The sequence below is a fragment of the Marmota monax genome, unplaced genomic scaffold (genome assembly GCF_021218885.2).
Source record: "Marmota monax isolate L192 unplaced genomic scaffold, Marmota_monax_Labrador192_F-V1.1 WCK01_AAM20220418_F8-fsc00165, whole genome shotgun sequence".
NCBI classification, from domain to species: domain Eukaryota; kingdom Metazoa; phylum Chordata; class Mammalia; order Rodentia; family Sciuridae; genus Marmota; species Marmota monax.
The window spans coordinates 987,266-1,013,718 of record NW_026693851.1 but is presented as its reverse complement, the minus strand read 5'-3'; the positions used below and the strand labels follow the sequence as shown (position 1 = coordinate 1,013,718).

General features: G+C 36.2%; 1 protein-coding gene across 8 annotated transcripts in view; it reads left to right on the top strand.

Annotated features, from left to right (window-relative positions):
- Nucleotides 1-26,453, top strand: part of Steap2 (STEAP2 metalloreductase) — a 98,575-nt gene that overhangs the window by 29,898 nt on the left and 42,224 nt on the right. For 7 of the 8 annotated variants that reach the window (XR_009228460.1, XR_009228461.1, XM_058585029.1 and 4 more), the window contains exons 5-7: nucleotides 16,764-16,823; nucleotides 18,503-18,568; nucleotides 21,003-21,112. Coding sequence is in view for 6 of the 8 variants with exons in the window: in XM_058585029.1 (XP_058441012.1) it covers nucleotides 16,764-16,823; nucleotides 18,503-18,568; nucleotides 21,003-21,112 (236 nt within the window). In the remaining 2 variants the exon portion in view is untranslated. Of the gene's footprint in view, nucleotides 1-4,064; nucleotides 4,406-16,763; nucleotides 16,824-18,502; nucleotides 18,569-21,002; nucleotides 21,113-26,453 lie in introns of those variants that run through there. The other variant, XM_046462439.2, reaches the window with a different exon arrangement.

Here is a 26,453-nt window from a genome sequence, read left to right as displayed (position 1 = left end):
CTTGGCCTTTGGTTTTTTGGGGAATTGACTTATTTCACTTAGCATGATAGCCTCCAGTTCCATCCATTCTGTTGTGTACATGTACCACATTTTCTTTATCCATTTCCAAATTCTGCATTCTTAATAGGCTTAGTAACACCTATGCAGGTAATTAGTCCAAGAACACCCTTTTGAGTAGCAAGGACCTAGAATATTTACCTTACTCTGGGTAACCTGTGAAATGCTTGAGATTGATCTCAAATCAAATAAAAAAGTAATTTATAATCCTTGAACTCTTTAATGAACATTTATGAGTACCTAATATAATCAAGACCAGAAAGTCCCAAAATTTGGTCAGCATCACCTGGAAACTTATAATGCAAACCCTTGTGCCTCACCCCACACTTAGTGATGACTGAAGCAGATATTCTGGAGCTGGATTTCAGGAGTCTGTTTTAACTAGTTCTTCAGATGATTCTCGTACATTTAATTAAAAAAATATTTTTTTTAGTTGTAGATGAACACAACCTTTATTTATTTTTACACAGTGCTGAGGATAGAACCCAATGCCTTACACATACAAGGCATGCGCTCTGCCACTGAGACATAAGGGTTTGGGTGCAAATATGATTAAGCAACTCTTCCTTGCTTTTAGGAATCTCAATAGTTTTTTTTAAACAATCTCAATAGTAGAAAGGGGGCTGGGCTGCTAAATCAGTAAATACCATCAAGTATGCACTCAGTATGAAAAAAAAAAAAAAAAGAATGTCACATTGCCCAGGATATAAAGATTTCTTAGAAAAGGTCAGGTGAGTCTCATAGGGAGTTAGCCATTTGAAAATAATGATAGGTACAGTTGGCTCTCAGCATCTGCAAGTTTCGTATCAGTGGTTTTAACCAACCATCGAGCGAAATTTTTCAGAAAAAAAAAGTAAGTCTGTACTGAACATGCACACACACTTTTTTCCTTGTCACCATTTCCTAACCAATACTTACAATAACTGTTTATATAACACTTACAATAGTATTAGTTATTGATGCAACCACCAGGTATGCCTACCAAAGAGACCCTCTTTGTAAGATAATCTCCTCCAGGGAGTTTAATTAAGATCCTTGTCAGAAAGATTTTACAAAGAGTATCAATTTAGGATTTCACAGGTGTTCTGCAGAGAGCTCACTGTGGTTTGAAGCTTCCTCTTTCTTGTAAATGCCAAGTTTGCAGACAAAAGGTGTGATGGACTCTGTCTCAAAGAGGCATTTTTGTACAGAAAGTTACTGTCCTGTTTTCCTTGGAAAAACTTGTGAAACCTCTGTCTAGCCTAATAATATGGAACAAAGAATACCCAACATGTAACCATCTGCTGTTATGTAAATACCCCCTACCCCAGTATAAATTTCAAAGAATTTCCAGATCCAGGGTCCAGAGATTTCTAGGCATTAGCCCTTCTGGACCTCTGCAGCTTAAATAAAGCTGCTTCCTGATAATTTCTCTTGAGTCCCGCCTCATCTGTCCTACATCAATATTATAATTAATGTAGCACATGGGGCAGATACATGTAGGTCATATGCAAATACTGTGCCATTTATATAAGGGAGTTGAGCATCCTTAGATTTTGGTGTGGACAGAGACCTGGAACCAATACCCCATGGATTCAGGGGGATGACTATACAACATAATTAAAAAGTAATGCAGGTTCAGGAAGTTCAACACGCTTGGAAAACTGCAAGTAAAATCAAGGTGACTGAACATGGGGCATTTGAGAACTGTGATCCTTATAGCTTCTCATTTATCAATAACTAAAACGTACCACCAGAACAAAAAAAAATTTTACAAAGATGGGTCTATTAACTTACCAGATAAGGGAACCCACTCCATAAAGAACTTCACCATTCAGGGAGGAGGAAAAGTAAGGGCTTTATAAGTGCTAAAAAGAGGGAGTTCATAAGAGTTATGCTAAGCATTGGAAACTGGCACTCTGGATATATGACAAAATGAATATGTAGGTCTGTAAACAATTGGTTAACACAAAATATCACGTTGTCCATTAGTTAGGAAAGTGTGAGGCCCGGTGAGTAAAGTCTGACTTTTCAGGGTCACTAAAGTTTAAGAATCCTTAGCAGTCTCAGCTGTTGCTGAACACAAAAGCCAGTTGGTATCTCCTAGACAAACTCTCCTTTAAGTGAAAAAGATTTCTTTGCAATCTCTCCTTGCTTTCTTTATCCTGAGATGCCAAGATGGCCCCAAATGGACAAGCAATTGATCCAATTGTCAGCTGTCCACTACTCTATTTGTTTTGGGTGCCATTTCCACAGGATTCCACTGTGCTTCAGCCTTTTTTTTGATTGGTATACTTACACTGTTCAACAGCAATTAAAATCATGTGAACAAAATAGTAGACATACCCTTTGCACTTTTCAAGTGATAGTAATCTTAGTGAAATAGCCTCTAAGTGCAAGGCCTGAGAGTAGCTCTAAAGATTCCAATGAGTAGCTGAAAGACAAAAGAAAAATAAAAAGAATATGCAACACCAGGCAAGGGTTTTTCAAGAAGAGATAAGTGAACATGTACAACATTACAGACAGACAGCAGGATGAGGACAGAAAAGTGTTCATGCTGACAAGTGGTGGTGACTTCAAAGCAGTTTGCAATGACTGAGGATGAAGAAAGTGGAAGACCAGAATGTAGAAATAGGAACAATATTGCTTAGTAATCCTTCAAAGAAACTTGTTTTCTTCTGCTGTGATTTACACCAAGTGCTGCCATATCCAGTCTAGTTTTTCCATTTCCATTTTTTTAAACATTTAGTTTTTAGTTGTGGGTGAACACAATACCTTTATTTTATTTTTATGTGAGACTGAGGATTAAACCCAGTGTCTCATGCATTCTAGGCAAGCTCTCTATCTCTGAGGCACAACCCCAGGGGGCCCCCCGCCCCGGCCCCGCCCCCCAACCCTTTCCATTTCCATTTTCTGGCCAGATATGTAGTGTTTCAGTCAGAAGGAAACTTAGAAATAACTGATCAACTTGTTCATTCTAAAAATGAGGAGAAGGGCTAGGGATATAGCACAGTTGATAGAGTGCTTGCCTGGCATGTTATAAGGCCCTGGGTTCAATCCACAGAAGCACGCCACCAAAAAAAAAAAAAAAAAAAAAAGTCTAAAAATGAGGAGAGAAGCCCAAAAAAGTAACAAGAAGTAACATTTATTTTCATTGAGTTTATTATGTATACATTCCAGGTAAGAAGAAAAAAACATACACATATAGACACACACACTTAAATCTTGAAGACTTTCTGGAGATTTAAAAAAAAGTTAAAAGAATTTTTTTTTTTAATTTTCAAAGCCATCCTATTTGAAGTTAAGTTACACTGATGATTATCATGAACAGTTTTCTATTCAAGTTTTGAAACTTGCATCATCACTCAGGATACAATGGACGGATTATAGTAATAGTTAAGATAGTGATAATCTTGACCATACTGGGTGCTTATTATGTGCCAAGCACCATTTAACAAACACTACCATCTCATTCAATCCTCAAAACAATTCTATGAGAACAGCAGGTGAGAAAAGCAGAGCTTCAAAGGTTAACTCGCTCTAGACTCAATAAATCGACTCAAAAGCTTATCGTTGTATGCAAAAGCCTTGTTTAACCGTTGGGTCCACTAAAGACAAGAAGAAAAATTATTTCTTCTTCTCTGGGAAATTTAGGTAAATTTGGTCATATTTCTGGGATGAGGTAAACTGCTCAGCTTTCAAAACTACCTGTCCATCATATCGCCCAAACACATCCCATTTCTAGCGCCCGCCCCTCCACCACACACCCAGAACCCCAAGCAAACAGTCAAGAATGAAATACATTCTCGGTGCCGAACGTACCTCTGCCTCCTCGCTACGCACCGAGGTCTCTGTCACCGGTCCCCCACCCCCCCCGTTCCCCCGCCGCTCACCTGCAATGTCCACCCCTCGCGGGTGGAGGAACAGATTGCGTTTTGGAGTAGTTTGGCTCTCTGGGTTTCCGTAGGAGCCTTCGCCTCCACCTTTGGCCCCACCCCTAGCAACGCTCTGGCTTGTGTTAACAACTGCCTGGCTGGCAGGTGCCTTGCTCCGCTGGCTGGCGGCAGCAGCGCTATGTTGGCAGAGTTGTGGTCGCCAAAGCCACGGCCAGTCCCTTGGGGCCTCTTGCGACTCTAGCGGCTGTCAGACTGCCTTCCGTATTTCGTGGCGGGACCTCTTTGGGCCTCGCGACTTCAGGCACAGCGTAGGACCGGAGGACCCCCCACACACACACTTATCCCCTAGCCCCTTGCTTCTAGCCATGTCCGCAGTGGTGGCCACGGTCATGGCCGAGGCCCAGGAACCCGGCAGCAGAAATAAGTCCATCACTCCTCGCCAACTTTCGGTGACTGAGGACGAGGAGAAGCAGGTATAGGCAGGTGCCTGTGCCTTGGGAGGCGGGGAATGGGGTGAGGTCGTGGGGCAGGAACGAGGCCGGGGGACAGCAGGAGTAGAAATGAAGACCCTAGTGGAGACTGAGGAAGCCCGCGGGACGGAAGTTCCACATGTAGAGCAGATCCTCCGGGAGCTTCTCGGCTTGCGAGGGGGTTTGGCTGTCGTCAACCAACCTGTCTGGGGAGTCAAGCCGCGTTGTCCTCCTGGAGCCTCCCTCTAGCCTGAGTGGTAAAATCTTTGCTGCTCTTCCAAATGACTAAGAGGGGGAGGAATCCTTCTTAGTGACATTTAATTTGATAGATCATTTTGCACTGGGATTTTAAATGATGTTCTTGATATAAGTATAAAGCCTCCTATGCTTAAATTTTCTCCTACTAAACCCTAAACTCAGAGCAAAGGAAAATGCTCCTGAAATTAAAAATTAAGCATCGTTTTTATAAGAAATTTAAAAGTGGTTGTTATGGGTGCATCAGAGAGAATTGGGAAAATTGATTTTGTTTTACAATGTGCTTGCATTTGGTTTTGAGTTTGCTTTTGTTATGAATACAAAATTAATTCTTTTAAGTTGTGCTGAGAAATTTCACCTTGGGATCCTCTCTTGGATCTACATTCCTGTTGGGGGTGTTGAGATATCCCAGGTCGTTTGTTTCATACTATGGTTCCATTGATTCCCCCCCCCCCCCCAGAAAGCCGTGATAGTTCTTAAAACCATGAATTCTAAGGAGGAATCATGTCCTGCCTTATGCTAATGCTAGGGGGCCACTATGGGAATTCCTTTTGAGGCTTTACAAGTCTCAGGCTGCGTCAGGAACCCTGTCTCCTGCGTTTGCATCCTGGAGCCTTGGAGAGTTTCTTGGGAGTGGCCAGTTTCCTGGGGACCTCTTCTGTGGGAATAGAGTTGAGCTCTCTGAGGATGGTCAGACATTTACACAGTAACCTGCAAAGCAACAGTACTTTCACGTGAGGAGGGACAGATGTCAGGGGAATTGTCCTAATCGGTTTGTAGAAGTATTCCAATCTAGGTGGGGAGAAGAACTTTGAGCAAAGGTAGCTCTCCATTCCCACGGCTGCATGGAAGCTCAGCACTACTGCTATATTCATATACACCAGAAAAAACTGAGAAGTAGGTGAATTTGGTAACTGATGACTCTCATTCCTCCTTTATTTGGTTTAAGAAAAATTGGGCAAGGTTATATGAGGCAGGAAAGCATAGGTTAAAAAGAAATACTTTTAATAGACTATTGCCCAAATAGTCCATAATATAAGAAGTACTTATAAGAAGTCCATAATATAAGAAACAAGTATACCTGTGAGGTATATATGTGTTTTTCTCTCTTGTCTTTTCCTTTTGTTTTGCTTTCTTTCATTATTACATCTCCTTCCAGAGTATAGGGTTCTCTTCCAGGAAAAAATCAATTTGTATCAATTTGTGTTTCTACCTCTACTTCTAGGTGTATTAACATATTTAAAGTACAAAGGAAAAGGGGAGTTTATACCCAAAGAAAGGCAATAGAGTAGATATTTATTAGAGTTGGGAGAAATCTTAGTGATTATTTTCTTCTTGTTGGTTTGTTTTGTTTTGTTTGTGATTGTTTTTATAAATGAGGATTCTAAGGTCATAAGAAATTAACTGACAGTTACTCAATCTCTTTACTCACAGAGTGGGTTCTAGTGTTCCCAATAAGTAGTCAAAATGACCTTTCAGACCTCTGCCTCAGGCCAGTGGAAGAAAAGACCTTTGGAACTCTAAATGTTTTCAGTCCTTTCAAACTATTCTACTTTTGCAACCTTGTCCTATTCCTATGGTTGAGAGACAGTATATCTTAGTGGCTAAAAGCGAGTGGAGTCTACTTCAATTTTTTAAGCTTACTCCATCAGTTACCAATTATGTGACCAAAGGATATCCTAAATCAGTGAAGGTAATAATGGAGATGATAGTAGTACTGATTTCCATAGTAAAGATTAAGTGAAATAATGCACATAGAGAACTTATACAGAGTCATATATTAAAATATGTAGTAGTCGACATCATTATTATTATTCTTTATCCAGGGAGCAAGAGCTTCTAAAATTATTTTCGCCTTAAAGCTAATGGATTCTTTGGAATTCTACACTGGTGGTTGGAGATTTCTTTATGTAGAAATTCCCTTAGGCTACCTGTGTTTTTGATAGCTGTTTTCTATCATTTTCTTTACTATATGGAAGCATTTCAGTTACCCTAATCAGGTTTTGTAGTGAAGGCATATCTATTGTTACTTAAGGGAGCAAGTAAAATAAGCAAGTTTTCTTGTACATGTTTTCTATGTATGCTTTACTTCTGCCTTAAGTAGTATTTATTTTCTGCATTTTTTCACATAAATAACTTTGTAGAAGGCAATAACTACTCTGAATACTATCAAAGCTACCACAAATGCTACTTGTAGTTTATTAGATTTTTAAAACTTTATTAACCTTGAAATGTTTATAGATGAATTCTGGAAAATATAAATGTAGATTATGAGTTCAAAAATAATGGTAAATAGGGAAAATAATAGTTTAGGAATTTGGGATTTTGAATTGTATTTGTGTATGTTTGTGTGTGTGGTACTAGGGATTGAACCCTAGGCTCACACAAGTGCTCTACCACTGAGCTATGTCCCCAACCCTTTTTTTTTTTCTCATTATTTTATTTTGAGACAGGGTCTTCCTAAGTTGCTCATGCTGGCCTTGAACTTGCCATCCTCCCGCCTCATCCTCTGAGTAGCTAGGATTACAAGTGTGCATTAAATTGCATTTTTTCCTATGTTGTGATTTTCACAGAAAGGTACTCTACTTGAGCACTCTATCTTAAAATTTTCTCTTTATAAAAATTTTAATAATGCCTACTGTAATGATTCTAAAGCTTTTAAGAAAACTTATTTATTATATTTTTCAGGTTTAAGATAACTAAATGGCACCAGAATTTGGGTAGTAATTTTCTGATTGTTTACTTGGGGCAAGTTGCTTGCCTTTTCTAAGTCTTATTTTCCTCATCCATGGAAGACTTTTAGGAATGCCTCCCTCATTAAAGTTTAAAGTATTTGTAAGGTATTTATCACAGTGTGCAGCATGCAGGTTGTAAAGTACTCCATAAATGGTAGCTGATTATTATTGATGACTTTAATTGTGACAGCCTTTTATAATAATAATAATTATTATTATTGTTATTATAGAACTTTTATAATAATAATAGTTATTATTAAATTCAGATGTTATTTACACGTTATCTCAATCTTTATGAGATTTGTTTCTATGGAAAACAAATAGAAAGATAGTTTTCAGACTGTTTATCTAGGATTAGTCCCAGTGCTTATGTGGCTTTCTACTGGAAGGGATGGGTAATGTAGATTAAAGCTAGAGTACTTCTCCTCTGGGAGGATGATAGGCAGTGAAATTTACCTCAATCATATACTAAAATCACAAAGTACAAATTGAGTACCTTCTGTTTACTATTTAGTATTGCTCCTCTCATTCTGAAAAATTGCAAAGCCCTGTAGAGCAGCACTTCTCATACTTTGGTGTGCATATAGAGCACTTCAGAATCTTATTAAAATACAAAATCTGAGCTGTAGGTCTGAGGTGGACCCTGAGTTCTGCCTGTTTAATAGGCTTGCAGGTAATGCTTGTGCTGCTAGTTCATTTCCCATTTTAAGTAGCAATGCTGAGTCTATTATAGCTGTAGGATGGTGTGAACATTACTACAGAGTTTCACAGAGAATTCGTAGAAGTTGGATGAGACAGTTTCAAGTACATTCAGAATATAAAACAATAAACTACAACAAAACAAAATTCTAATCCTCCCCACTAGATCAGATTATGTAGCAAAAAACAAGAGGCACCAAATGGGGCTTTCATTTTATTTATTTTTAAAAATGTTTTAATTTGTTTTAATTAGTTATACATGACAGTAGAATGAATTTATGCACTTTGATATATCACACATAGATGGATATGGTGTATGATATGATTATGGGATATAATTTCTCATTTTTCTTAGTGTAAATGTTGCAGAATCATATTGATCATGCAGTCATAAATATATATACAGTAATAATGTCTATTCATTCTACTATTTTTCCTATACCCACATCCCTTCCCCTCCCCTCCCATCACTTCCCTCTACCTAATCTACGGTAACACTATCTTCCCTAGTGCCCCCTGCCTTATTGTGAATTAGTATCTGCATATTAGAGAAAACATTCGGCCTTTGATTTATGGGATTGGCTTATTTCACTTAGCATGATATTCTCCAAAGCTACATATGCTAATAATTTATATATGCCATAATTTTACTCTTCTTTAAAGCTGAACTAATATTCCATTGAGTATATACGCCACATTTTCTTTATCCGTTCATCTATTGAGGGACAACTAGGTTGGTTCCATAGTCTAGCTATTGTGAATTGAGCTGCTATAAACATTGATGTGGCTGTGACACTATAGTATGCTGATTTTAAGTCCTTTGGTCATAAACTAAGGAGTGGGATAGCTGGGTCAAGTGGTGGTTCCATTTCCGATTTTCTCAGAAATCTCCATATTGTTTGCACCAGTTTGCAGTCCCAATAGCAATGTATGAATGTATCTTTTCCCCCACATCCTCACCAACATTTATTGTTGCCTATATTCTTGATGATTGCCATTCTGACAGGAGTGAAATGAAATCTTAGAGTAGTTTTGATTTGCATTTCTCTAATTGCTAGAGATGTTGTATACTTTTTCATATATTTGTTGATCAATTGTATTTCTTCTTCTGTGGAGTGTTTGTTCAGTTCCTTAGCACAATTATTGATTTGATTTTTTTTATAGTGTTAAGTTTTTTTGAGTTCTTTTTTATGTGCTGCCTAAGCAAGCACCCAAATGGGGCTTTAAAAGAACTACTTGTTCACTCCTGTAACCACAGTGCCTCAATCAATCCTGGATTGTTGTCACATCCTTCTAGTCAGCATTGTGGTTCATATCTCTTCCTCTGCCCACTCTGTTTTCTTTAAATACCACTTCACTTTTTATCCTCTTTCCTCCTCTTCAGTCCCACCCTTTCTTCCTTTCAGAATTCCATCCCTTACCTCGTTAAATATAATTATCTTGACAAAATTACTTAACTTCTCTAGACCTGTTTCCTTCTCTATAAAACCAGCCTGTACTATGTGAGTGTACAGATGACTTCTGAGGAGTGTTTAGAAAAAACAGGCATAGATGGGCCCTACTGCAAACTTAATCAGTCATAAATACCAGTGTGGAGCCTCGGACTCTTTTAAAGGGTTCTCTTAAGTGATTTTTAGCCTCAGAATCACTGAACCAGATGATGTCTGAGGTCACTGCCAACCATCTGTGCTGCATGCTCTGCTTAAGGCCATCTCCATGAGGGCAGAAATATGACTATTTTTTCTGAAGTATTTTCCAGTGTAACACCAAGCACAATATCTAGTACACAGGAGGTAATGCTAAATATTTACTAAATGAATGCCCTCCTTTCTTTTCTGAATTTCCCTAAATCTTGTCCTACCTTTAAATTGTTGCCTCTCTAACATGAAGGACTCCTCCAATAGAAAGTGCCTCCCATTTATTTCCATCCTCATAGAACTCACAATGGGTATAGTTGTAGGTCAAAATCATACAACTTCTTACCTAATTATTTCTTGTCTTATGTTGGTCATCGCTTCATTTGTGTAAGTTTTGTCTCTCCTACTATGTGTTCCTGCAAAGTAAGAAATATATATTAGTAGTTTTATATACTTCCTAGGATTCCTTTACTCTGAGCTTGGAATATAAATTGAAGTTATAGGTCAACAAAGCCTTTTGTAACCACCTAACCTCCCGGCTTCTCCTCAAAGCATCCAAGCATGTACCAGCCTATAGGCCTCTACATTTACTATGCCCACTGTGTGGAAGTTCTAACTCTGGTATCCACAGCTTTCTATCTTATCTCCTTCAAGCCTTTATTGAAATGTTACCCTCTCTGTGAGTCCTTTGCTGACTACTGGATGTAAAATTATATTTTTCAAGAATTCTAGTACTCCCTACCCCTTTTATTTTCTCCAGATCAGTATCATCTTGTCCCTTTCTATACAACTTACTGATTTTGTCCCCACCAGAGTGTATCAGTTTTTTATGAAAGCAGTAGGTTTTGCATTATTTACATATCACCACCTAGAACATTCCCTAACACAGTATAGGCATTCAGTAAATATTTGTGGAGTTGGGTATGCCTGCAATCACAGCAACAGGGGAAGCTGAAGTTTTGAGATGAAACTTGATTCCCTGCTTCTGCTGGCAGATGAGACTGGACTTTCTCTGCTCTGCTGGCCGGTGGTGTCTCCATAAGGTTACAGGCCTCTGAAGCCATGAAGTGTTACAGCTCTTAATGGTGGGCTATACCCTCCAGTATTGCAACAGACCCCAAGAGCTCACCATCACTTTCTTCTTCTTTCCAGGTTCTTGAGTTATGAATTCAGAGAATAAAATCCACAGACCAGGATGAGTGAGTGTAGGAATAGGATTTATTGAAGAATAGAAACAGGAACAGAACTCTTGCAGTGCAAGAGAGGACTCGATAGCATGTTTTCTCCTACTGAGTGTGCTAGTCTAGGCGTTTATATCACACTTGGGTCACTGCTATTGGTCAAAACTTATGCTAATTAGGGTTTGGAAAACTAATAATACTAATGATCCAAACGTATGATAATTAGATAATTAGGGTTTAGAAAAGTAATAACATATTGATTAGTCCTAAGTCCCATTCAGGTTTGCCTTACTTCCATTTTCTTGACACATCTAGAAGCAGGAAATTGAAGTCATTGAATTGTACACACTCACTGAGTTGTATGGAGCTGCAGTACCACATAGAGTGCATTTCTACAGCAGGCATCCCCACTATGTGCAGGCCAGGTTGCTGCCAGGTGACAGGTCACTTGCCACAGCTCATGTTGGCACTGGCCTGGCCTCCACCACCATGGCAGTCTCCACACAGCAGCCCATGCTTGCTGCCTGTGCTTCAGCCCATCCAAACTGCCATTCTGCTGCTTCTCCATTCTGAAAAGCAGAGGGACCAGTGGGCTGGCTGCATGACTTCATGGCTGGGGAGTCACATTATTGAGACAGGAAGATCTCAAATTCAAGGCCAGCCTAGGCAACACATCGAGAATGACTCTCTCTCTCTCTCTCTCTCTCTCTCTCTCTCTCTCTCTCTTTTGAGTACTAGGGATTGAACTCAAGGACACTCACAAGCATTGAGCCACATCCCTAGCCCTATTTTGTATTTTATTTAGAGACAGGGTCTCAATAAGTAACTTAGTGCCTCACTTTTGCTGAGGCTGATTTTGAACTCATTATCCTCCTGCCTCAGCCTCCCAAGTTGTTGGGATTACAGGCGTGTGCTACCACACCCAGTTGGAGACCCCATCTCTTAAAAAAAAATAAATGAGCCAGGTGTACTAGCACACACCTGTAATCCCAGTGGCTTGGGAGGCTGAGGCAGGAAGATCTCAAGTTCAAAGCCAGCCTCAGCAACTGCAAGGCGCTAAGAAACTCAGTGAGACCCTGTCTCTAAATAAAATACAAAATAGGGCTGGGGATGTGGCTCAGTGGTCAAGTGCCCCTGAGTTCAATCCCTGGTACCAAAACCTAACTAATTAACTAAATAAATACATGAAAAATAGTTGTGGAATAAATGCATGGTTATGATTGGTTCATCTAAATTACCCCAAATCTTAAATTATCACTTTAAATCCATGATTCAGAAACCTGTGCCCCAAATTTAATTCATCTCCAGCACCAACCCAAATCTCTTCCCCATTTCCTGTCTCAGTAAATGGTCAGACCATTTACATAATTCCTCAAGCCGGGGAGTCATCCTCATTTTTTTTCTCTCTCTCTTCCACTGCATCTAATCACTTACTATGTTCTGCTGATCCTTTATAAAATCACATTTTGTGTTATTCACTGCCATATTATTTGCAACTAGAACATTGCCTGATGCCACTCAATACAGGTGGCACACACCTATAATCCCAGCTCCTTGGTGTTTTAACTTCATTCACTATTGCCTATACCAGTTGCCAAAACTTTTTCAAAGCCTGAAGTTACAGACTGGTCTCCTACCTCCAGTCTAATACTCTCCAGTTCAGTCTCCACACAATAGACAAGATCATCTTCCTATTATCATATTCTGTTCATTAAATCTTGTGGACGTAAATGAAGACTACCCTAAAGAGATCAGAGACTATTTGTTCAAGACTTGCTATGGAGAGGGAGTTATTCACCATCACTTGCTTTGGGCCTAGACTCCAGGAAGTAAAACTTTATAGTGTGGGTGTGGGGTGGGAGATGATAGAGTTTCTGTTATTCTGAGATTGCAGGTTATTTCCCTGGGGAAACCAGAGCTGGGTTGGTTAGAAGCTGTACATCCTATTTGATTGATTTTGGAAGCATAATTATTGCATGTTTTATATTGACTTTTTTCTTTTTTTAATAATGCCTTTTTTTCTATCAACATTTTTTTTCTGTATTTGACTTATGTTTGGCTTTCTCAAGTTGTTCCTGAGTTGGAAGCAGGGGTACAAAAAATGGGGAAACTGCAGTCATTTGACAGAACCTTGATTTTCTGAATCAATTGCTGTAGATGGTGTGGGCTAGTTTCCCAGGCTGCTTGCTACAGATGTTGTGGTTTGTAGTTTTGTTTTTTTTTTTTTTTCATATGTAGTTTGGCCATTGTTCATTTATGTATTCACTCTCTAACCATTCAATGGTCTCTTAAGATCTTTAGTACAACTTACAAGGCCTTCTGTAAAATTCAATTGCAAACAAATAGCTACCTGAGTCACAGCAATGTGTTCCTGATACCTAGCACAGTTCCTGAAACATAGAACCTTGTAATAAATATGTGTGGAAGCATGGAAAGGCTAAGAAAGGTACTTTAAAAATATGTCACACAAGCAGCACAGAGTACCGTGAAATGACAATGTAAGATAAATCCAAAAGGAATCTATTCTCTATTTCCTATAAAAAATTATACTTATTCCTTAGGGGAAATTTTTGATCATAATACAGGTATTAAAAAGAAAATCCTGGATTGACTTTTAATTTCAATATATTTGTCTAATCCTCAAAAGCAAATATTACAGTGAATCATAAAATAAAACCCACTCTATCTATAATCTGAGTACATAGAAGGAAAAGAGAAATGACATCCATCATAGTGGCAGATGGCACTGTTAAATCTCCAAATCTTAAAAGGCAAAATTCTATTTACCAAATTTTTGTAACAACAAATTTGGAATTTTTAATTGTAACTATAATACCAAGTACAGATAAGTACTCAGTAAAATTTTTATTGTAACGGATTAAGACATTTTAGTAAAAAAAAAAAAAAAACTATTTTACAGATTTAAAGTTATGTACAATTGAAAAATTTTTTGAAAGAAATATCTTGAGATGAGGATATATGAGTTTATATTTGTGAATGACAAGGAAATTCTAAACTTAAGATGCAATATAATATTGCATATGTAGAAATACAAAAAACATGTTTTAGATTTAAAGTAAAAAATGTAGTAGTCTTAATACCAAGTAAAATTATGTGTTTATTCATATAAACAAAAACAGAAAAATATAAAAAAAAATAGATATATTTATATAATAGGAGTGTGTCCCCTTTATCATGATTACATCATCTTTTTAAACATTTTAAAGCAGAGGAAGTATGAAAATAAGAAGTGGGGAAAAGGATGAGAAAGGAAACTGGAATAATTTAACTTTTGTAATGGGAATAAGCAACATTAGCATAACATTTGGATTAAAACAATGGCATATTACTTAGCCTTAAAGAAGACTGAAATTATGACATTTACAGGTAAATGGATAGAGTTGGAAATACCATGTTAAGCCAAGTAAGTAAATCCTAAAAAAACCAAAGGCCAAATATTTTCTCTAATAAGTGGATGCTGATCCATAGTGGTTGGGGTAGGGGACAAGGGAGGAATGGAGGAACTTTGAATTGGGCAGGGGGCTGGGGAGTGGGAGATGGTGGAAAGAGATGGCATTATACTCTGTGTATGGGTATGATTGCACAAATGGGGTGACTATATCATGTACAACCAGAGAAATGAAAAGTTGTGCTTCATTTGTATAAAAAAATTAAATTAAATTTAAAAAAGTAATACACTTACCACATAAAATTGTAAATAGTTAAAAAAAAGAAAATGCCACTCAACAAAACATTAATCTTCCAGATAAACATAGCAAAACTGTATTTAAAATTTGTATCATCATATCAACATCATCATGATGTTTGATCTCTATTCACTATTGCCTATACCAGTTGCCAAAACTTTTATCAAAGCCTGAAGTTTCAGATTGGTTTCCTACCTCCAGTCTAGTATTCTCCAGTTCAGTCTCCACACAGTAGGCAAGACCATCTTCCTATTATTATATTCTGTTGGTTAAATCTTGTGGACATAAATGAAGACTACCCTAAAGAGAATAGAAACTATTTGTTCAGTGCTTAAACTCTGGATGATAACACTTCCTGATTTCTTCTTCACTTACCTACAAACAACTTTATTATAAAATAACTTCTTGGTTAAGTTTAAAAGCTTTTTTTTTTTTTTTTTTTTTTTTGATACTAGAGATTGAACCACCAAGCTACATCCCCAGTCAGTCCTTTTTAATTTTTTATTTTGAGATAGGTGCCGCAGTCTGGCTGGGCACAATTCAAGAGCCACTTGTCAAAAGAAAGAACTTTATTTTTAGAACCACACACTGCCAAACAAAACAGCTCCTCAGGAAAACCTTCAGAGCCCAACTGCCACCACTGGCTTCCCACAAGCCTCTCTACCTCCCCCACTCCTCCTGCTCTTGAGGCCAATTGGCTGGGTCGCGTGGGTGGAGCCAAAAAAAGTCCCCCAATGAGCAGCTCCATAGTCTGAAAGGGCAGGGAAACAGCCCAATGAGAATCACCGCAGAGGAGCCAATGAGCTAGAAGTTGCTGGGGCCAGCTGTGAGCCAATCATCAGCTGGCAGTCTGAACGTTTCCTGGGGCCCCTTCGGCTGTGGCTCTCAACAATAGGGTCTTGCTAGGTGGCCCAGGCTGGTCTTGAATTTGGGTTCCTCCTCCCTCAGCCACTAGAGTCTCTGAGATTTCAAGCATTTACCAAAATAGCCTGCATATGAGCACAGTATTAAGCAACTAACACACTACTACATGCCAGATACAGTGTGCTGGGAATGCCAGAAACAAAAGTCTGTGCCCTCAACAGATTTCAAGGAAGGAAGTGGTGTGGGGTAGGCTTGTAAATCCTTTCAGAGTAGTGTAACGGAATTGTAATGGACATATACTTAGGGCTCATGGATGCACAGAGGAGGACAGACACTTTTCTAATCTTTTTTTAATGCCTTGGGGAGGTGACAAATGGGCCTCATTTTGAAGAACCTGTGGGAATTCATCAAGAAAAGAAATAGAATTGCAACAACATAAATGAAAAACAGAATGGGATAAGAGGCATCAGTGGGGAATCATTGAGTGACTTAGGTGGTTATTTCAAATTTGCATTTTATTCTGACCATGGAGAACAGTGTTGAAAGATGCAAGAGTGGGAGCAGGGAGAATAGCAGTAACCCTACTCAACTGGGTGAGAGATGCAACCGAATAAGTCATTGGAATGAGTTCAAGAAATTTAAAATGTAAAAAAAATCTGTAGAACTTTGAGGTTCTTGTTTTCTAATGTGGATGACCGGAAGAATGCTGGTACCAACTGAGAGGGGAATAGTGAATTCAAGAAGGTCATCTACAGGTTGTTTAGAAGCTAGTTTATCATATATCTACACAGGAAAACTTAGTGTAATGTTTATGCATGCACCATATAATTTTGTTTTCCATAACATATAAGGGCTATTATTCCAAATGCTCTTTTGGACCTTTTAGGGCTGATTAAATTTAAAATCTTTAAGGTTATAAGGTAATACTATAATTCAGAAGAAATCTTTGGTGGTGGTTTTAACTCCAAAATTTATTCTTTTTTCCTGTAAGTTCTCATCTGTTTTTCATTCTCCTCTTGCTATCTTATTGTCATAGATATTTTTAAGTTACTAAGGGAAAATATCATATAAAAATAGTGTGCTTGATGAGATTAAAAAATTTTTATAGTTGTAGATGGACAGAATTCTTTATTTTATTTGCTTATTTTTATGTGGTGCTGAGGTTTGAACCTAATGCCTCACACATGCTAGGCAAGTGCTCTGCCACTGAGCTATAGCCCCAGCCCTTGATGTCATTTCTTAATTCCCATGATGTAGAATGCTAAGAGTTGTATGTTTTTTAGGGTGTTTTCAAGCCTATGGACCTTAATCGTGTTATGAAACTCTTGGAAGATAAAGATAAAGTAAGTATGCTTTGATAAAGAATTATTCTACTACAACACTTACAAATTTATTTCCCTGACAGGTAACTCATATTCCCACAAATGTCTCATTTATCACCTTTTGTTGAAATTTCAAACCATATATATTCTAAAATTCAAGGACTATTATTTAGTATGAATATATTTATCCAGATAGGGAAGCTAGAGAACAGATTTGCTTTGGGGGGGATGAACAAACCCATGGTGACTAATAACAGAAGGATTCATAAGAGTAGAGACAGTGTTATCTAGCCTCTGTAAATTGCTTGTTACCAAACAGGATTGGAGGAGGAGGTAGTAAAAAAAAATAATGGGGAGTGGTGGTGGTGAGGTGTTCCTAATGTACCAATAAAAAATTTCTGTTTTGAAATTACAGCCTCTATACACACTCGTACATGAACATAGATAATTTATTTTGAGAAAAATCTTACCTAAAATGCAATGAAGTAAAATTATTTCAGACCAAAGACTCAAGACTGAGAGTTTAGTAATTGAGAAAAAGGATAGCAAATGTGTATGTACACATACTCATTACCACACCTCCTGATGTTATCCAAGAATTTACTGAATGCCTAAAAGCCAGAATGCACTGTAAAACTTTATGTAGCCTTTCCCAAGGAAGATTATACATTCTTAATAAGTAGGGTTGACCATGGCATAGCCATCAAAACAAATCAATGTCTTATGAATAGTAAGCACAAGAATTTAGTAATTGTTTTAATATTTTTGGTCTATGTTTTACATAGACCAAAATAAAAGTAAGAATTTGTTGTTGTTGTTGTTGTTGTTGCCTGTGATTTTTGTAAAAAGTTCTTTTAAAAATGTGAATGTAGGTGTTGGGGTTGTGGCTCAGTGGTAGAGAACTTGCCTTGCATGCATAAGGCACTGAGTTCGATCCTTAGCACCACATAAAAATAAATAAATAAAATAAAAATATTTTTTAAAAATTGTGAATGTATCTATATTTCCTTAAAAGAGAAAAATCCAACTACAGATAGCTCCTATTAGCTGTTAAATAAAGCTGGCCCCAAAACATATAGGTAATGCCACAGCTTTCACAATCAGTTTAAGAAGATTAAAAGGGAAGAAGGCATTTATCTTGAAGACATATCACTATATAGAGAGCTTTTGTTTGTTTTAGTTTTTAGTATATGAAAGATGTTTGGTTTGCACAGTACACTGGGCAGTTTTTATAGGTTAAGAATACAATTTCTGGGTTCAGATTGCCAAATTTAATTTCTAATACTACCACTTTTAAGCTTTGTTTTTGGATAAATAAATTACTTCAGTTTGTGTTTTTTACTCTGAAAAGAAGGATAATAATATCCTGGTAATAGAGATATTTAAAAGATTAATGAGAGACATGTAAATAGTGCCTGTATGATATATGACAAAGAAAAATGTTCAACATATTTCAACTATTATTATTTCTGGAAAAAACTATAACTTTGACATTAACCTAATTTTTAGTTCCATTTCCTAGTCAAATTTAAATGGTATTTTATTTTTACCCTTACTGTTTCAGAAAACATTTTATAATGCTTATATTAATTTAAGAATTCCTTGATCATTTTAAAGTGTCTTTTTTCTTTTTGAAGAAATTTTTTAAAATTTCAACAGATTTAATAGTTCAAAAGAATTAAATGGAACATTTGTTTTAGGATGATTTAGAAGAAAAACAACTTAAATCTGTCAAGAAACTGGTGCAGTATTATCAGAATGGACTTGTATCCTTTACATATCTTTATGTGTTCATTTATTTTGAAATAGGAGAATTTCGATTAGAAAGTGTATTAATTTCCTATTTGTTGCTGCAGCAAATTATTATTGATGTCTTAAAACTTGGTGACTTAAAACTACCTTAATTTATTATCTTATAGAGGTCAGAAGTCCAGAATTAATTTCATTTGCCTAAAGTCAAGATGTTGGAAGGGCTGGGTCCTTCTGAAGTTTCTAGGGGGGAAGTCATTTTCTTGCCTTTTCCACCTTCTAGATGCTTCATGAATATCTTGGCTCAGGACCTCCCTCCTCCCAGTGATATCACTCTTACCGCTGCAGTAGTCATCCTATCTCATCCTCATCTCTCTGACCTCCTGCCTCCCTTTTTCCATTAAACTATCCCTGAGCCTACTTGGATAATCTAGTATAATTTCCTCATTTCAAGATTTTTAACTCAAGCACATTTGGAAAATCTCTTTGCCATCTAATGTAACATACTCACAGGTTCCTAAGATTAGGTCATGGACATCTTTGGGGAAATCATTATTCTGTCCATTGTACTATTTATTATCTGTAGATAATGTCAGTTTCTATAGATTCAGGAAGAAGTGGATGATAGGAGTGCCAAGTTCAAGTCTCTTTTCTACCAATTGACATGATCATTGTACCTTTGATAAGCTTCTTAACTTCTCTACCCTTTTAGAATGAGATAATTGTACGTCATGAAGTTGTGAAGATCAAATATTATATGAATACATTGTCCTAAATGACTATAACACCCTGATCAGAAAACCAGTGTGTCTTAAAACCCAAAATCTGTCTGTGTATAAGAACCATTTTGTTGCTGAGTAGTTGTTATCTTTTAAAATCTATTGTTAAATACAGAAAATCTTCACAGGAATATTTGGTTGCCATGAAAGTTTTTGAATATCCACTGTCATTTTCTGTACTCATCTTTTAATGGACTTGGTAACATGATTTAAGAACAAATGATACATAGACCCCTCTTTGAGTAGAATTGACCTAAACCATGTCTGATAATTGTGTAACATGATCTAAAGAAGATATCAGTCTAATATTAACGTGTCCCAGGTGAAAACAACTTAAGTCTCCCATTGAAAGAAATGTGCTGTATAATTTTATGTAGGTCTTTTCTTTATTTTAAATGAGTTGGTTGTATATGGATCTATTGAATCAGTCTAGAGACTTGTGGATATTAAGCATTTCTTCTGGGAGCCAAGAAAGTCTGCTAGCAAGTGATTCCTTTCCTTTTAACCTGATACCTCAACACTTCCATCAGATTTTCATGGTTTTGTTGTTGTTGTTGTTGTTGTTTTGTTCTTTTGTTTGTTTTTTGTGTCCCCTCCCTCCGCCCTTTCATGTTAGACATTTGGTGGCAAATGGTTCTATTTCTGAATGCCTTTAAAAGTAATAGGCTGGCTTTGGAAGTTGCAAAACTTCCCAAAGATAGGGAAATGCATACTTCTAGTATATTCAGTAACCCCATCTCTTTCTTAGAGGTACCTAGAAAAAACCTAGAAATAATAGAACTCAACCAAAAACTGTAAGTCATAACTTCTTTGATCTCTTAGGGGTAAAAAAATAAATAAATAAATGAAACATGTTTTACACCAATAGGGGTTTTTATTTTTTTATTTTATTTTATTTTTTGACAGTAGAATTCTTTATTCTCTTTTTTTTTTTAATTTTTTATTGTTGGTTGTTCAAAACCAATAGGGGTTTTTAAACAGGAAAAATAAAAGGTGTTTTTGCCTAAAGATCTATAGAGGCTATGTTTTACTTTCATATTAGTTTTAAATGAACTAAAATCCCAACCATTTTAAACCCTGAATGCAAGAAATGTTAATAAATTCAAACACTAAAGTAAATTTTGGATTGCTTGTTCCAGAGCAGTATGTTTATGTACATGTGGTTGGGAAATGGAGGATCTACATGAACCTGATCATTAATTTTTCAATTTATTTTCATTCATTGCCAGTAGTAAGTTATTGCTCAACTGGATGTATGGTTAGTAGTTGATAATCTAATTCTAAAATTGTGATGAGAAGAAAATAATTTTGAATAAAAAGTTAGTGAGGGGGCTGGGGTTGTGGCTCAGGGTAGCACACTCGTCTGGCATGTGTGAGGCACTGGGTTTGATCCTCAGCACCACATAAAAATAAATAAAATAAAATAAAGGTATTGTTTCCATCTACAACTAAAAATTTTTTTAAAAAAGTTAGTGAGATGAAAACTAAATAATACTGCTAAAAATATAGTTCTGAATTTTCCTCTTCAGACTTCAAAATAATAAAAATTAAGTGTCTGCCATATTTAATAAAATAGATGGAATTGTATAGATTTTCTTGACAAAAATACTATAAAGAACATAATGATAAAGATATAGATATTAATTTTATTTCTTAACTAAAAATCTTAAAGCCCTTAAGGGATTTAGCACAGATATTTAAAATTCTGAATTTGTGTGCAGGAAAAATTGAAAACCAACCCCAATTTATAGAACCTGCATGTGACATATTAAAATTATGTGGGTAAGTTGTTTTTCTTTATTTTATATTATTATGTAGTATTTTATTGTGTTCTAATTTGCATTATAAAGACATGAGGAAATATAGTGTAGCAGAATGAAACAGAAGTCAGAAAACTTTAGTTGGTCACCTAATTCTAGTAGTTGATATTTCAAATGCAGTCAATTTGATTGTAGTCTTAGATTTTTAGCTATAAGAGATTAAACTCTATACAAAATATCTTTGTAATTAGTTACTCTCACATGAATGATAAATGTTAGATGAAACAAGAAATTGTAGCATATTTAGAGGATCCTTGAGTAATATGGATAATACTTTGTTTCAATCTAGTTCCTCCCCCTTTAGAAATTTTGCTCTCAAAGATATATTAGGTTCCATGTCATGTTTCTATTTTCCAATTTTGAATGAAGAATAATATATCACCAATCATGTTTGGTACATATTTTTAAATATATACTAGTGGTAAGAATTATAAAGTTAATAAGTCTTATCCTTTCTACTATTCTGGAATCTACATATATAATGCTTCTTTGCTGCCACACAGTGGCCAATCTAGATATATATTACAATATCCATTTTTAGTTGTTCAATATAATATAGTTATAGAAAATTTCTTAAAGTGAGAATAAACCAAAAGTTTTGTGTTGTTAACTTCTCCACCAACTTGATTTTTTAAATAACATTGTTTCTTTTAGTATAAAAATAATACTATTAGTTGGATTATATATACATAGTACTTTTAACTCTCACTCTTAATTTCGCAGCAATATTTAAAATATTGTAACTACTCACATTTGTTTTGATGTCTGGATAAATTAATAAAAATAATTTATTTAATGCCTGCAGCAGGACTTACTTTTTAATAGAGACTATGAAAATTATTTTAATTTTTAATTTTTTTTCTTTTTATGTTATACATGATAGTAGAATGTATTTTGACATATCACATATACATGGGGTCTAAATTCCCATTTTTGTGGTTTTACATGATGTGAAGTTTCACTGGTCGTGTATTCATATACGAACATAGGAAAGTTATATCCAATTTATTCCTGTCTTTCCCATTCCCAAACTCCCCCGCCCCACTCCACCTTGTCCAATCTGGTGGGAACCCCCAGACACCTATTGTGAGTCAGCATTCACATGTCAGAGAAAACATTTTCTTTTCTTTTTTTTTTTTTTTTTACCAGGAATTGAACTCAGGAGCACTCAATACTGAGCAACAACCCCAGCAGTATTTTGTATTTTATTTAGAGACAGGGTCTCACTGAGTGGCTTAGAGACTCGCCATTGCTGAGGCTGGCGTTCAACTCTCAATCCTCCTGTCTCCGCCTCCCTAGCCACTGGCCTTTTGTTTTGGAGGATTGTCTTATTTCACTGAGGATGATAGTCTTCAGTTCCATCCATTTACCAGCAAATGCCATAATTTCATTCTTCTTTATGGATGAGTACTATTCCACATTTTCTTTATCTGTTCAGCTACTGAAGGGCACCTAGGTTAGTTCCATACCTTAGCTATTGTGAATTAAAGTGCTATAAACATTGACATGGCTATATCACTATAGTATGCTGATTTTAAGTCCTTTGGGTATCCAGGAGTGGGAAAACTGGGTCAAATGGTTGTTTCATTCCAAGTTTTCTGAAGAATCTCCATACTGCTTTCTATAGTGGTTGCACAAATTTGCAGTCCCATAAGCAAAGTATGAGCATACCTTTCCCCTCACATCCTCACCAACATTTATTGTTACTTGTATTCTTGATAATTTTGCTATTCTGACTGGAGTAAGGTGAAATTTCAGTGTAGTTTTAATTTGCATTTCTCTAATTGCTAGTGATGTTGAACATTTTTTTCACATATTTCTTGACCAATCGTGTTTCTTCTTCTGTGAAGTATCTGTTCAGTTCCTTTGTCCATGTATTGATTGCATCATTTAGGTTTTGTGTGTGTGTGTGTGTGTGTGTGTGTGTGTTTTATTAAGTTTTTTGAGTGTTTTATATATCCTAGAAATTAATGCTCTCTCTAAGGTACAGGTAGCAAAGATTTTCTTCCATTCTCTATATTATTTCTTAACATTATTGTTTCCTTTGCTGTGAAGAAGCTTTTTTGTTTGATACCATCCCATTTATTGATTCTTGATTTTACTTCTTGCACTTTAGGAGTCTTGTTGAGGAATTTGGCTCTTAAGCTGACATGTATGTCTAGTATGTCCATGGTCTCTGGTCTAATGCCTACCTAGATCCTTGATCCACTTTGAGCTGAGTTTTGTGCAGAGTGAAAGATAGGGGTCCAATTGCATTTTTAAAATTTATTTATTCTATTTTTTATACATGACAGCAGAATGCATTTCAATTCTTAGTACACATATAGAGCACACTTTTTCATGTCTCTGGTTGTTCACAAAGTAGAATCAATCATTCATGTCTTTGTACATGTACCTAGGGTAATGATGTTCATATCATTCCACCTCTTTCCTACCCTCATGCTCTCTCCCTTCACCTCCCTCCCATTGCCCTATCCCATTACTTTCCTTTCCCCCTGCCCCATCCCCATTATGGATCAGCATTCACAAATCAGAGAAAACATTCAACATTTGGTTTGGGGGGATTAATTTACTTCACTTAGCATTATATTCTCCAACTCCATCCATTTACCTGCAAATGCCATGATTTTATTCTCTTTTAATGCTGAGTAATATTCCACTATGTATATGTATATGTACCACAGTTTCTTTGTCCATTCATCTACTGAAGGGCATCTAGGTTGATTCCACAATTTAGCTATTGTGAATTGTGCTACTATGAACACCAATGTGGCTGAGTTCCTGTAGTATACGGTTTTTAAGTCCTTTGGTATAAATGAAGGAGTAGGATAGATGGGTCAAATGGTGATTCCATTCCAAGGTTTCCTAGGATTCTTCATACTGCTTTCCAGATTGGCTGCACCAATTTGCATTCCCACCAGCAATGTATGAGTGTTCCTTCTTTCCCACATCCTTCCCAACACTTATTGTTGTTTGTATTCTTAATAGCTGCCATTCTGACTGGAATGAGATGAAATCTTAGACTAGTTTCGATGTGCATTTCTCTGATTGCTAGAGATGTTGAACATTTTTTTCATATGTTTATTGATTGATATCATCTTCTGAGAAGTGTCTGTTCAGTTCCTTGGACTATTTGTTGATTGGGTTTTTGTTTTCTTGGTGTTAAGTTTAATTTTGAGTTATTTATATATTCTAGAGATTAGTACTCTAGCTGGTGTGCATGTGGTAAAAATTTGCTCCCACTCTGTAGGATCTTTCTTTACCTCACTGATTGTTTCTTTTGCTGAGAAGAAGCTTTTCAGTTTGAATTCATCACATTTATTGATTCTTGATTTTATTTCTTATGCTATGGGAGTCTTATTAAGGAAGTTGGGGCCTAATCTAACATGATGAAGATTTGGCCCTACTTTTTCTTTTATTAGGCTCAGGGTCTCTGATCTAATTCCTAGGTCCTTGATCCACTTTGAGTTGAGTTTTGTGCATGGTGAGAGATAGGAGTTTAATTTCATTTTGTTGGCATATGGATTTCCAGTTTTCCCAGCACCATTTGTTGAAGAGGCTATCTTTTCTCTGATATATGTTTTTTGGTGCCTTTGTCTAGTATGAGATAACTGTATTTATGTGATTTTGTCTCTGTGCCCTCTATCCTGTATCATTGGTCTACCAGTCTATCTTGGTGCCAATACCATGCCATTTTTGTTACTGTTGCTCTGTATAGTTTAATGTCTGGTATAGTGATGCCACCTGCTTCACTATTCTTGCTAAGGATTGCTTTGGCTATTCTTGGTCTCTTATTTTTCCAGATGAATTTCATAATTGCTTTTTCTATTTCTATGAGGCATGTCACTGGGATTTTGATTGGAATTGCATTAAATCTGTATAGTGCTTTTGGGAAAATAGTCATTTTGAAAATATTAATTTTGCCTAACCAAGAACAAGTAAGATCTTTACATCTTCTAAGTTCTTCTTTAATTTCTTTCTTTATTGTTCTGTAATTTTCATTGTAATGGTCTGTCACATCTTTCATTAAGTTGATTCCCAAGTATTTCAATTTTTTTGTGGCTATTGTAAATGGGGTAGTTTTCCTCATTTCCCTTTCAGAGGGTTTGTCACTGATGTATACATAAATGTCTTTGATTTATGGGTGTTGATTTTATATTCTCCTACTTTGCTGAATTAATTTATTAGTTCTAGAAGTTTTCTAGTGGAATTTTGTAGATCCTCTAGATATAGAATCATGTTGTTGGCAAATATTGACAGTTTGAATTCTTCTTTTCCTATCTGCATCCCTTTAATTTCTTTCGTCTAATTCCTCTGCCTAGAATTTCAAGAACTATGTTAAATAGAAGTGGTGAAAGAGGGTTTCCTTGTCTATTCCAGTTTTTAGAGGGAATGCTTTCAATTTTTCTCTATTTAGAATGATGTTGGCTTGAGGCTTATCATAGTTAACCTTTATGATGTTGAGATATGTTCCTGTTATCCCTAGTTTTTTCTAGTGGTTTGAACATAAAGGGGTGTTGTATTTTGTCAAATGCTTTTTCTGCATCTATTGAGAAGATCATATGGTTCTTATCTTTAAGTCTATGGATGTGATGAATTACGTTTATTGATTTCCGTATGTTGAACCAACCTTGCATCCCTGGGATGAATCCCACTTGATCATGGTGCACGATCTTTTTATTATGTTTTTGTATTTGATTTGCCAGAATGTTTATCAGAATTTTTGCATCTATGTTCATTAAAGATATTGGTCTGAAGTTTTCTTTCTTTGATGTGTCTTTGCCTGGTTTTGGAATCAAAGTGATGTTGGCCTTGTAGAATAAGTTTGGAAGTGCTGCTTCTTTTTCTATTTCCTGAAATAAATTGAGAGTATTGGTATTAGTTCTTCTTTAAAGGTTTTATAGAACTCAGCTGTGTATCCATCCGGTCCTGGGCTTTTCTTGGTTGGTAGACTTTTGATGGTGTCTTCTATTTTGTCACTTGAAGTTGGTCTATTTAAATTGTGTATATCATCTGATTCAATTTGGGAAAATTATATGACTCTAGAAATGTGTCGATGCCTTTGATATTTTCTATTTTATTGGAGTACAGGTTTTCAAAATAATTTTTAATTATCTTCTTTATTTCTATAGTGTCTGTTGTGATATTACCTTTTTCATCATGTATGCTGGTAATTTGAGTTTTCTCTCTCCTTTTTTAGCATAGTTAAGGGTGTATCAATTTTACTTATTTTTCAAAGAACCAACTTTTTGTTTTTTCAATTTTTTTTTGGTTTCAATTTCACCGATTTCAGCTCTAATTTT